Genomic DNA, 13,625 nt, shown 5'->3' with positions numbered 1-13,625 from the left:
ATGTCTGCTTTGTACCCATTCATTCCTGGGCAAAGCGTTTGCCCAGTTTGTCCTAGGTACCTAGTAGAGGGGCATTGCTGGTGGCTGACCTATGTAACTTTGTTCTCACCCACACTTATTTCCAATCTGGGGACAATATATACCTCCAGATTAGCAGCACTGCTGTGGGCACCTGCATGGCCCCGCAATACGCTCACATTTTTATGGCAGTCGCGAGGGGTGGGATTCAGGTAATAAAATACCAAGCCCACCCTTTATTAGTTATAAGACCTTGATTGAGACCTTGGAGAGGGTAAACTGAAGCCACAGTGAGGTTTGTACCCTGAAAACCATCTGGTTCCAACCCTAGCAAAACTTTGTTTCCTCCCACCAGAAGGTTCTTCCCATGCCCCAAAATAGGAGGAAGAGAAGTTTACCAGAGCCCTCAAACTCTTGCCTTGCCAAAGCTGGCCCTTGACTTAACCCAGGTTAATCAGAAGCCTCCTCGCTGAGCAGGACGGGCATTGGGCAGAGGCTCAACAGAAGTTCATTCAGCAACAAAAGCCATTCAAAGTGTTGTAAATACCCGGAGTGACCCAACAGATCTTTCGTAAGCGAGGACTCAGGCAGCAGCTCCCACACCCAACAGAGGAACAAAGCATAAACAGGAGGGCCAAGCCAAGAGACAGAGCAGCTGTTTACTGACAGCAGCCGCTCATCACCTGTGATGCCCCCACCAGAGCGGATTTTTGATTTACTAAAGATTAAAGGGCCTGATTTCCCTCCCATCTAGTAAGGCCATTCCCCAGACTAGCTTCCCCTCATTCCACTTGGCTTGGCTTGCTCCCTTCTCCTTGCAAAGCTACCCATGGTCTATTGCCAGCATTCATCCCAGGGATGTGCTGGGAGCGGGTGTCTGCAGATGACAGACGCGGGGCTCCCAGCAGAACTCCTGGGAAGCAGAGCCTGGGGAGCACGTGAGCCCCAGGAGAGTGGCATGCACAGGACACCAAATTGAAGGGCTGCAATTCAAAATTTGGGATTCTGGACTGCCAATTAGAACGTGCAGTAGCCTAACAACATCCACTCTGGTCCCCAGCAGCGTTCCTGGGGCAGCCGTACAAGAGAGATTCAAGTGCTGCCCAGCTGACTAGGAGATGGCTGACGGCCAGCAGCCTGGGTTTCTAAGGGTGGGGCACATCCACACATGCCTCGGTGTGCATCAAATTTATTCTGCAGGCCCATGTCCCCTCTGCCGAGGCCACGGCGTCTCTCGCAAGACAAAGAACTTCAGCGCAGAGTTAGTCACCACAGGCGGGGAGGTTCAAGGACACTCAGTGCCCCACTGCATTTCGATGGTCTACGGGCACCCAGCCCCATTACGACTGGGGAATGAAGCTAACGCCATGGGGAGTACAGATTAACAGCCACCACTAGTCCACACCCCCATGCCTAACGGCTGGGCACATTCTGGACTTGACAGAGGGGGGCCCAACTCTGTGCCTGGTTTATAATGCACTGTTCTTTCTCTCTGCACTCCAGCGCTACCACCAGCCAGGCTGCAGACTTCAGAGCATCTTCTCTGCAGTTCAGCATCTCGCAGCTCACCCGCAGCTGCGCCCACACCACAGCCTGCGGTCACAGCTCGGGGCCGCGCTCAAAGGACTTGCTCGTGCAAAGAAGCTGCGAGCGGCTTTTGAGAGGCAATGGCAGAACAGGCTAACGTGACGCTCTGGGACGTTTAGAATCCATCACAGAGCAAACCGCTCCGCAAGGGTCCAAAGCCGTGTACCATTCTAGGGGACTTCTGCCTGCTGCTCACACATCCCGCTCACGAACTCTGCCTGCACGAGCTGTGAGAGGCGGCAAATCCCAGTTTCAAGGGCACATGCAGCCCTCCACCCTCTCTGCTGGCAAACGTCTTATCTTTATAGAAGACACAGGGCCACAATGTGGCCAAACAGGTTCCAGTCACTAACAGAGAACGAGAGAAACCAGCCCGAGACTCATCCAAGTCCAGTGCAGCATTCCTCCAAAGCCTCGTCTCCGGGACGGCTCTCCCGCCTGGTCGCTCTTCAGCCCCATGCGCCACCTGCCAGCCTCCTCCTGTGCCCGGAGCCTACGTGCCACACACCCTGGGGAGAGGAATCTGTCCAGAGGCACGGAGATGTTAGTTGCACGAGGTGGCCCTAGCGCAGGGCTGCGATGAGCAGAGGTAATGACTGGCGTTAGGCCTGTTCTCCCACTGAGACCACTTGGAAGGCATTTACAGAACTCATGCATCCTGCAGAGCTGCTCGAGCATTCTTGAGGACACCGGGCGATCCCATCTCTAGGGCACAAGGGCAAAGGTCTCACAGAACAGCGCAGAGCGGTAACCCCACCAACACCGGGAAAGGATCAGGAAAAGGCAACAGAAACAAGGAGGGGGTTGGAACAGGGCTGACTGAGGCGAGATCGGAAAGCCTGAGACTTTCAGCTCAGAAAAGAAGAGACTAAGGGGGGGAATATGACAGAGGCCTATAAAATCATAGCTGGTGTGGAGAATGGGAATAAGGAAAAAGTTATTTATTTGTTCCTCTAACACAAGAGCAGAGGGCCACCAAATGAAGTTAATGGGTGGTGGCTTTAAAACTAATCGGAAGGTTTTCTTCAACCAGCACACGGTTGGCCTGCGGAACTCCTCGCCAGAGGAGGTTGGGACAACCAGAACTTTAAACTGGGTTCAAAAGAGAGTTAGATACATTTACGGGGTGAGGCCCCCCACAATGGCTAGTCACCAGCATGGGTGGGAATGGTGTCCCTGGCCGCTGTTCGTCAGAGGCTGGAAGTGGATGACAAGAGAGATTGTTGGATGATTCCCTGTTCAGTTCTCTCTGGGGCTCCTGGCATTGGCCGCTGCCAGCGGACAGGATCCTGGGCAAGACAGAGCTTTGGTCTGACCCAGTCTGGCCGCTCTTAGGTCAGATCAGAACCAGCACCTAATCTACAGCGGAACCCCGAACCGTGTGAGGATTGCCTGCCCCTTGCTGGGGTCGGGCACCAAACCAGGGCCCCCTGCCTCTGGGAGGGGAGCAAAGCAAAGCAAAGGGGTTCCAGGAGATCACAGGTGCCTAAAAGACAGATAAAACGCTCCAAACAGGACCCTCCCGGCTCCTCACAAGCCCCTCCGAAAGCACGAGCCCCTGCGGTGTCTGAACAGGGGGCAGGGCAGACACAAAAAAAACAAACAGGCAGATGGGGTGAAAGTCTCTGAGGTGGAGCCGTGTTAGGCTGTGTCGTCACACACCAGCAGTCCGTGGCATTTCCCCAGACTAAATCGCATCCAGCGGGAAGCGCGCATGGGGAGAGGCGGGTGAGGTAACATCTTCTGTTGGACCGACTTCTGGCGGCGAGAGGGAACGGTTCAATAAAAGCTATTACCTCCACCGCCTCGTTTCCTGAATACCCTGGGCCTGACGTAGCTGCTACCACATGCCACATGCACACAAAAGCAATACACATCAGCCAGCGCCTTCAATGACTGCACAAGCCTTTGCAGTGTCATTACAATGGGATTTGGGTCCTTCCCGGCCCAGGGAGGCAGCCCGAATCAGAGGGTGCACAACCAGCTTGTTACTCCATCAGCAGGTACCACACAGAGACTGCCTGGTGCCTGGTCTCCCGCCACCGCCTGCCCTTTTTGGCTCCCGCTGCATTTGCCCAACGAACAGTACTCCCCTTCAGAACAGGCTGGAGAGTGGGAATTTACTTGTCTAGCCAGCGTCATCCCCGTCAACCCTCTGGGCAGGTTTGGGGAGCACCCGGGGGCAGGGGAGATGGAAGGAGGGGGGTGGCCTGGGAAGAAGGGGAGAAGTCTGCCAGCTGAGGACCACTTGCTGATCTGACCATTGGGAGACAGAGGATTTTGGTTCACACCCGCTCCTGGGAGCCCTATGGTACCAAAATTCAGCCCGTTTACAATGGCGTGGCAGAGATTCAGCCGCTGCTCTGCCCTCCTGGCTGCATGGAGACACTGGGAGTAAAGCTAAGCCCAGCAAACAAAGTTCACCAACCAGCAACATTGTAAACCCGGCCCTGGAGGTCACGAAATGCCGGCTCTGGCACTCTCCCAAAGGGAGGCGGCCTCGGTTTGAAAGGCCAGCAGCCCGAGCTGCCTGCTTCGCTTGCAGAGGTAGGCAGCAAGGTTGAGATTAGCTACCATGGGGTGTGGGGCAGGTGGGGAGCATCTCTGGCAATTGTGTTACCACAGGGCAGCTCTCAACAAAAGGAGCCCACCCTCAGGCCAGAGAGAAGGCCCTTTGAAAGGCCTCCGCTTGTCTGGTCTCCTGCCCCTAGACATCAGCCAATGGGACCACTACCATGACACACAGGAGGAGCTGGAGAGAGAGGAAGAGGAGGGCTCTGCATTGGCCCGGGATCAGGGCTCTTTATCTCGGTGTCCCTGGCTGGCGGCAGCAAGCCTACGGAGCCAGGGAGGGAACCCACGGTGACCAGCCATGGCAAGCTGATCGGGCTGCCGCTTTCACCCCCGGCGTGGCCAGGGAAGGAGCCCCAGCTCTGCAGTCTCGGGAAGAGCTGTGGGGGGGGAAGGCTCAAGACGCCACGTCCCACCCAGCCCCTGGGATGCCCCAGGAGCTCTCGGTGCTAGATAAGAACAGCGTCTGGGTCTGCTAAATGGTCACACCATCTCCAGACTCTTCAGACAGCTGCTGCCAAGGGCTCACGCGAGCCTCCTGTCTGGCTTTGGAAAACGCCTTTCCTGGGGATCCCCCGGTGTTCAGGAAAACAAATGCCCAGGGAACAAGCACTGCCTGGGTCACCAGCTCTGAATGTCAGGTGTGACAACTGCTGGTCCAGCTCCTTGGGACCACTGCCTCATTGGCCAGACCCCGACTTGGCAGCTCAGAACAGCCCCCTTCACCTCAACTGCAGCACAGAGGGTTAAGGGAGGAAGGAATAAAAAGAAGAGCCAACGCAGGCTAGGATTGGAAACCTGAGCTCTGGATCTTAGAGTCTTGGTACCAAATAGACCCTCCCTGTTTGGCACCACGGCAAAAAGAGCCATGCAAGTTTTTGGGGAGAATAAGCACTGTTAGGTTTGCTACCTAGTCTTGAGTCCTGCCTCAGCTGGGGCATGGGGCGCATGACTAGGTGAGGTCCCTTCCAGCGCTGCTAGCGTAGGCTGGCCTTGCGAGGGTTCCTCAGCCAGCGCGGAGCTGGACAAGGAAAGAGACTCGTTGCTCCAAGCTCGCTGTCTCCTGTGGCTTCCGTGGGGGCAAACCTGGCCTACTTTTTAAAGCAATGCAGAATTCCTTAGTCCCTTTTTCATCCCCGCCCTAGAACACGGGGCAGCCTCCGCAGCGGCCTACTGCCCTGGGTGGATATAGGAGCACAAGTAGTTCTTGACACCCGACGTTTCAAGGAGCCACGTGCGTGTCTCCGACTTGAGCCAAGTCCTGCCTTTACCAAGTCCCCACCTTCCAGCACAGCCCAGGCGCCTGCGACTCAAACCTGCAACCGTGGAAGCCCAAGGATCACGGCCGCTCAAGTACAAGGGAGAAACCAGCATTAGCTTTATAGTGGCCCCACCACCACGGTCACCGAAAGAGTCATCACAATGCCCTCTGGCTACTTCCCCTCCTGGCACAACAGGACGCCCCATCGTCTCTCCCCAAGCCCACCGCCGCGGAGGGCAGCAAATCGGCTTCTGCAGGACTGACCCCTCCCTCTCCTTCGCCTAACATAGCTGAATTCTGGCCAACCCCTGCTGCCTCCGCCACCGTGCAGCCAAGCGCCGCTCTCCTCTCTGGTTCCGCAGCAAGAGGGCCGAGTCAGGACCCGAGCAGCCAGCTGCCGTGACTTCAGGCTCTTCTCCAGCCTCTCTGCTAGGGTGTTGCTTCCATCACTGGATACAAAACACCACTAAAACGGCCTCTCTCCCCGATTACCATCTCCCTGCCGCACTGTGACACCAATCTCAGGGGGACCCCTAGGTTCACCTGGAACTCACTGGACAGCTGGATAACAAGCTTAACATCATTACACCAGTCAAGCCTTTTATTATCAGCCTGTAGCCCTATCACCACCCAGCCAGCTTAGCCGTCTCTTGTCCCCTGCTCTCCCCTCCCTCCACCTCTGCTGGTGTCTGTAATGTGTAAAGCCCGCAGACAGTGACTTCTATACTGGGAAGACCCCCACACATCACAAGCAGCACACAGTACAGAGGGGCCTTACCAGCAGCAGGATGGGGTCCAAAGTAGGACTCCCCCTAATTTATCCCTTCTACGGGAGGGAGGAATTTTGCAATGTGCACTGAGGCAAGTGCAGATGGCCACCACTCAGAGCAAGCCGGGTGATCAGCTGGCCAGCATCCAGCTCTCTCCTGGGCAGCTGCCCAAGGGCTCAGCTTCCAGGGAACGCTGTTTTGCAGAGCCTGTTGCTGGACGACAGGTTCTGGGCGAGGCAGCGAACCCAGCACTTCCTTTCTCTTCTGAGGGGGCTGCTGGGATTCCTATTAAACTTGCAAAATTGCTTTTAAAAAAAAAAGTGCAGTTTTGAATGAGCAGAAAGTAATTAAACTACCTGCAAGAAAAGCTGCATTTGGCTCTAGTAACCAACAGTCAAGTATCAGAGAGGCGGCAGAGTTAGTCTGTCCCTTCCAAACAGCAAGAAAGCCTGTGGCACCTCATAGAGCAAGAGATATTTTGGAGTATAAGCTTTTGTGGGCAAAGACCCGCTTGGTCAGATGTAACAGCCCAGGAGGGTCAGGAAACTTCACCCAGGCACAAAGATTTAAAAATCAGGGAAATTGCTTGAGCCCAGCTCCTGAAAACTCCTTGGATGGACATTCTCCCTTTGCACAAACATGCCTCTTCCCCTTCACAGAAAGCCTGGTCCTTATCCAGCCCCGACCAGTTTGTTACCGCTAGAGTGACTGGCACGGCTGCACAGAGAGCTTTGTGCCAGAGGTTGGGTACAAGCTGGAGCAAGCCTGGCTCAGAGGTTCTGTATAATCATTGACAGTGTTGTATTGATTGAGCAGTGCCATGCAGTGATGGGAGCCTGGCGCTCAGGCTGGTATCAGCTGTTCTCAGCCGGCCCTCCCACTTTCCAAGAGCAGTTCCAAAGGGGAATTCATGAGCTGGGATGAAGCTTTTTCCCCCCACCCACTTGTGGGCCCAGTTTTGAAATTAACGCCTCAGTCACAGCAAAAGGAGACGACCGACGGACGACCAACTGACCGACCCACCCTCAGGACTGGGCTGCTGCTTTCTCCACCCGGCAGGGACGTTCTTTGAAGTACAAATAGATGGGGGGGAGGGGTTGAGCGGGACAGATCTCCCCTCCCACACCTTTCCCTCCCCCTGTCCCCCAGGCACAACTGCCCCACCCCTGGGAGTTCCCCTCCACCCCACACTCCAGAACTGAGCAGAGCTTGCGGAAGGGATTCGCTCTGAGCTAAGGCAGGGCTGTGAACCACAAATGTTTCCTCTGCCACCCCCCCCAGCCATATTTCCACACCCAAGAGAGAGCGGCAGGGGAGAGGAGCAGAGCTCAGGGCCAAGGATGAGCAATACGCCAGCCTGGAAGGAGGGCATGGCTGCAGGGAGAAGAGGACAGACAGGTGCAGGAACATGGGTCCAGAGGCTGGCTGCAGGGGCCTGGGGTTACCTGGTGAGCTCTGCCAGGCCAAGCTCAGCTGGCCCCAGGAGCAAGTGGGGGGGCACATGCTGGTGCAGGGTCCAGGGAACAGTGTAGGTCAGGGGAAGAGAACAGGGCTTCAGGGTATCGCAGCAGGGGTTTGGGCAAACGCCAGCCACAGAGGAGCAAACGGCACAGGGGGCACAAGAGTGAGCTGGGGGCACAAGGGGCCCTGGCAGGGCAGGGCAGGGCAGGGGCTGTGCGGGCAGGTGGGGAGCAGGGCGGAAGTGAAGGGCCGGGGAAAGGGCATGTTTCACTGGGCGCAGAGGCCAAGGGCAGGGTACAAGGGTAGGTGTGGCAGGGGGGAGGGTGCGGCAAGGCACAGACGGGGGGCTGCAATGGAGGGATAGGGCACAGAGGGGTCTGTGGGCAGGGCTGTGGCAAAGAGGGCTACCGGGGAAGCAGAAGGCCAGGAAGAGGGGCAGTGGCAGGGGGCTGGGAAGACACCCAGCAGCCCCCCAGGTGCACTAAGCAGGGAGGGAGAGGGCCTGGGGGTTGGGAGACTCAGAAGGGGGATAGGGTCAGGGCACAGAGCCCAGGAGTGGCCCAGGGCACAGAGCAGGGACAGGCCAGGGGAAGGGGAGGAGCCAGGGCAGAGGCCAGGAAGGGGCGCAGGGTAGAACCCCAGGATGCAGAGCAGGGGAGAGGCAGATGGGGGAGTCCCAAGGGGGCAGAAGGGATGGGACAGTGGCATGGGCAGGTGCTAGGGAGAGGTCTGGAGAGGGAGTCCAGGAGCAGGGGGACGCCAAGGCAGAGTCTGTGGGGAGAGGATCAGGGAGAGCTGGGGGGGGCGGGGTTGTGAGTCAGCCAGCCCCAGGGAAGGGGAGCAGGGATGGGACAGTGACTTAGGGGAGGCAGAGAGGGGCTAGGGAGCCAGGAGAGCGGGGGGGGGGGGCCAGGACAAGGGGAGCAGGGGACCAAGGGTGGCCAGGGATCCCAGGGGGGAGAAGCAGGGTGCAGAAGGGGGCCAGGCCAAGGGGAGCGGGGTGCCAAGAATCCCAGGGGAGGGGGATCAGGCTGCAAAGGGGGGCCGCAGAGGGGAGCCAGGCCAAGGGGTGCCAGGGATCCCAGGGGAGAGTGAGCAGGGTGTAAAGGGGGGCCAGGCCAAGGGGAGCGGGGTGCAGGGGGGGCCGGGGATCCCGGGGGGAGAAGCAGGGTGTAGAGGGGGGCGGGGAATCCCGGGGGGAGAAGCGGGGTGCAGAGGGGGGCCGGGGATCCCGGGGGGAGAAGCGGGGCGCAGAGGGGGGCCGGGGTACCTGAGGCTCGGGGCGCAGCTCGCCCACGTAGTACTGCTCCAGCCAGCGGCGCGCGTTGCGGGAGTGGCGGTGCGGGGGCCCGTCCAGCGCGGCGCTCACATCCTGGCCCGCCCGCTCCCGCAGCAGCTGCTCGCCGCCCGGGTGCAGGCGCACGAAGGCGCTGAGGTCGTAGAGGCGGCGGCCCCGCAGCACCAGGCAGGCGCCCCGGGCGCAGCGCTGCCGCACCTCGGCCGGGCTGTAGGCGCGGGGCGGCGGGGCCATGCGGGCGCGGGGCGCGGGGCTCGGCGGCGCTCTCAGCCCGCACCTGCTGCGCCGCCCGCCCGGCTCATCCATAAGCACGAGGCGCGCGCGGCGCTGATTGGCCGCTGCGGGCGGCGGGGCGGGGCCTGCAGGTGAGGGCGGGGCCCGGCCCCGGCCCCGCCCCCCCCGCCGGGCGGTGTAGCCCCCTTGCGCAGGTGGGGAGACTGAGGCGCGCTGGCAGCCGACTCTGCCGCCTGACGGCCCCGCCCACTCCCCGCCTAGGTTAGGGGCCCAGCCGCAGGGGGCGGAGGGGACCCGCCTCCGGAGGAGGGGAAGTCGCTCTTTGGAGAGCTGGGTAGCCGCCGGGAAGGAGGTGACCCCTAAGAGCTATAATTACCCTATGGTTAATAATTAGCGACAGCAGCTAGGTTTCTAATTACGCTTGTCACCTGATGGGAAACCAGCCAGGTGCCCCGGGCCCTCCCCAAAGTGTAGGGCAGCGGGGCTGAGGACACAGGGGGCCCGATCCTTAGCCCCTCCCTGCTGCTTGGAGGCCCAAAGCAGCCCAGGGAGCTGGCCATTGAACCCAGCTGGGGATGTTTGGGGACCCCAGCCCAGGAAAAGGGGGTGTGTTGGGGCTGGAGCTAGAAGAGGTGGCGCTCAGACAATCCCCAGCTTCCACTGTGGTGGCTGCTGCAGGTAGCCATAAACTAGAGCAGCCCTCAGGCTGCTGTAATGGTAGCTGGACTGGGCCTGGGCAAGTAACAATATTGGGAGGCCACCTTTGTTCCCCTTGGGTCTGGCGCTGCACCTGGCATGAAGATCTGGCCTAGTTTTGTTACTACCAGTTGTTTGTACGGAGGTAGCATGCAGTGACCCAGTCAGGGCTCAGGAACCTGTTACGCTAGGTGCTGCACAAACAAGCCCAGCCCAAGAAGACAGCCCTGCCACGGAGAGACAGGAGATAATAGATGGATACAGTCAGCATGAGGAGGCAGCACGGGGAGACAGTTTTAGGCACATAATGGGCAGTGTCTCAGCACCCCAGCTGCCTCTCCCTCCTCTGGGCTACGTCTACATGTGCACGCTACATCGAAATAGCTAATTTCGAAGTAGCGACATCGAAATAGCCTATTTCGATGAATAACGTCTACACGTCCTCCAGGGCTGGCAACGTCGATGTTCAACTTCGACGTTGCTCAGCCCAACATCGAAATAGGCGCTGCGCGGGAACGTCTACACGCCAAAGTAGCACACATCGAAATAAGGGAGCCAGGCACAGCTGCAGACAGGGTCACGGGGCGGACTCAACAGCAAGTCGCTCCCTTAAAGGGCCCCTCCCAGACACACTTTCATTAAACAGTGCAAGATACACAGAGCCAACAACTAGTTGCAGACCCTGTATATGCAGCACGGACCCCCAGCTGCAGCAGCAGCAGCCAGAAGCCCTGGGCTAAGGGCTGCTGCACACGGTGACCACAGAGCCCCGCAAGGGCTGGAGAGAGAGTATCTCTCAACCCCCCAGCTGATGGCCGCCATGGAGGACCCCGCTATTTCGATGTTGCGGGACGCGGATCGTCTACACGTCCCTACTTCGATGTTGAACGTCGAAGTAGGGCGCTATTCCCATCCCCTCATGGGGTTAGCGACTTCGACGTCTCGCCGCCTAACGTCGATTTCAACTTCGAAATAGCGCCCAACACGTGTAGCCGCGACGGGCGCTATTTCGAAGTTACTGCCGCTACTTCGAAGTAGCGTGCACGTGTAGACGCAGCCCTGGTGAGTATCCTCCTGGCAAAGGAGATTCCCAGGGCGGGCCTGTGGTTGCTGTAACCATCAGTACAATGAATTCTCTGCCCCTTCCACATCCTTTTTGTCTCCCGGCAATCCCTCTCCACAGCTGTTTCCAATCGTAAAAATAAAGAAATAAAAGCCCCCCCAAAACCACAGCCCACATGGGCAGTGGGTGAAAGCACAGCTAGGGAAGGTGAGCCCCAGCCCGCCTCCTCTGTCCCAGAGGCCACGCCCCTTCCCAAACCTTCCTTTCTCCCAGCCCCATGCCCCCCACAAGAGATGCCTGGCCCCCGCCATCCTTGCTATGCCGCAGCCCCAGCCCTTCCTGGGTGGCAGGGGAGCGTTGGCAATTTTGGGAAGGCATTGCCAACCCTTGCCTACATTACCACGGCCCATGACGGTCCGTAACAGCAAGCGTCGCTCTGAAACAACCGTTGCTGGCCACAGCATCAGAATGCGGCACGCAAGGGACTGGCGCGCATACCTCTGCATGCCTTTGCAAAGACCACAAGTGACAGCATAGCAGAAAAAGCCAAAGGTGACAATGCAGGCATCTGACACTGAGCTGTGCTGTAACAACCCCCCCATTGGGGCACTGGAACTGGGAGGGCAGGCAAGGGGCCACAGCCCTTCCACTTTTGGCTGTGGATGGGCCCGGCCCCCTGGCCCCCACCCTACTCCAAAACCCCAACTTCTGGCCAGATCAGAACCTGGAGACTAGCCTGGGGAACCAGGGCAGCTGTGGGACCCTCCTCCTAGCCAGGTGAGGAGGCCTGAGAGCAGCTCCCGGATCCATGTCCCCATCCCCAGGTGGAGAGTTTAATTCAGAACTTTGCTGGACACTCAAAATCATGGTCTTAATAAAGACCCTGGATTTTTGGCTTATTACAGCAACCTACAAAGTGTGAATGGTCCACTTCACCTTGACTGGTGAATATGTATCAGAAGGGTAGCCGTGTTAGGCTGCATCCGCCATAACAAGAAGTCCTGTGGCACCTTATAGTCTACAGGGACGACATGCTAACAACTTATCTGTGAAGGGTTGAGAACCTCTCTCGTACCGGAAGAGGCTCTTTCTGCAGCTTGAAAGCTTGTCTCAGATTCCATCACTAACAGAAGTTGGTCCAATAAAAGAAATTACCTAACGTACTTTGTCCCTTTAATATCATGGGACTGACACAGTTCGGGGTGCATACCATTTCTCAGTGATGGCATTTGATTGCATACACACCCTCCACACACACCACCACAGTCGAAGGTGTTAATTTTGTGGACGGGGCCTCACATAATTGTACACTCTCAGCTAGTACGTGATTGCTGGCTGTTACATCAGTGCTTATTGCAACACGCTGTGTTTCAGTGGGTTGGTAAATTTTTCCAGCAGCACCTATAGCACCACATAGTACAAGGTTTGCAAACCAGATTGGTCCTGTGACTACTCACTTCTGAAATATTTCCCTTTAAACTCATGTATTTTGTGCAAGGCACGGCACGCCACTGGTCTTGCAAGCCACAGTGTTCCAGGCAAGTCCATAGGCTTCTCCAAAACACCAGTAGGCATCCTTCAGTCTGCATAGACTATGGATCGCGGCCTTTATAGTTTCAATTGAGGACTTCATTTACAGCGTCTACTGTGACTATGAAGACCCACACAAGAGTGACAGATGTGGTGGGTGTCTGGCAAGTCCTTAGTGTGCTTTCTGTGCGCTCGCTTCTCCTCTGCTAGCTGTCTGATCCTCATCTCGCCCTTCTGAAGGCCCTTGTGTAACCCCTGCCTCCATCTGCTGCAGTCGTCTGCTAGTTCTTCCCAGTTGTCCAGCTCGATAGGCTTCTCCAAAACACCATCAGCTGCATACAGGCCCACTCTACTGCATTCTGCATTTTCTCAGTCTGCAGTTGAATTCCCTATTTCTCAGGTACCCTTTCATGAGCCACCTTAGCAGTAAGGTAGAGGGGGACCCCCAGAGTAGCTGTTAGCAAAGAACCGCCATGCAGACCCATGTTGTCTTATGAGGAATAAAACCATCCCCCATGCCTACTGGAACAATCTCAATCTCCCAAGCACCACGGTATCATGAATCTTTCCTGAGTGTCCAGCACTGGTTTATGAACTAACAATGCCACAAAGATCTGGCAGTCTACACCTTGTAAAGATCGAAGATCTAAGATGTAAGGCCTTTTTCTGCAGGTAGCAGCAGAAGCCATTATCTGAGAAGCGGAGAATCACATCCTTACTTTGGATCTAAATTGCACAAACAATGTAATAACAGGCTGTTACTAACAGTAGCCACCATCAGATAAAGAAATCAGTCTTAAGATGTTTAAAGAGAACTTCTTCGATAGCAGCCTGTCTGGCAAGAAGTCACTTATCAACAACAGAGAGGGAGCCCTGCTAATCTATATACGCTATCAAAACAAAAAAGCAGTAAAGTAGCACTTTAAAGACTAAAAAAATAATTTATTAGGTGAGCTTTCATGGGACAGACCGGGCGTGAAATCTGTAGTGCTTTAGTGTTTTACTTAAATGGTCCTCTCTCACCTACTTTTTCATCTGTGTTTTCTCTCTGAGTCTTCCTGTTGCATAATTAAATTGTAGCATTTAAAAGGCGGTGGGGTATGACTGGTGCAAAATTGTTTCCTAATGGGCTAAGGT

At 56.8% G+C, this 13,625-nt stretch overlaps 1 protein-coding gene across 1 annotated transcript in view; it reads right to left on the bottom strand.

Annotated features, from left to right (window-relative positions):
* FA2H (fatty acid 2-hydroxylase) overlaps positions 1–9,399 on the bottom strand; it is a 44,040-nt gene extending 34,641 nt beyond the window's left edge. Inside the window, exon 1 of the mRNA XM_075008590.1 lies at positions 8,939–9,399. Within this exon, the coding sequence (XP_074864691.1) occupies positions 8,939–9,271 (333 nt within the window). The 5' untranslated portion in view covers positions 9,272–9,399. The remainder of the gene's footprint in view (positions 1–8,938) is intronic.
* Positions 9,400–13,625: the final 4,226 nt, after the last annotated feature.

This window comes from Carettochelys insculpta, chromosome 14 (assembly GCF_033958435.1).
Source record: "Carettochelys insculpta isolate YL-2023 chromosome 14, ASM3395843v1, whole genome shotgun sequence".
Classification (NCBI taxonomy): domain Eukaryota; kingdom Metazoa; phylum Chordata; order Testudines; family Carettochelyidae; genus Carettochelys; species Carettochelys insculpta.
Note: the sequence above shows the minus strand (reverse complement) of the source record. Positions and strands in the feature narration are given on the sequence as shown.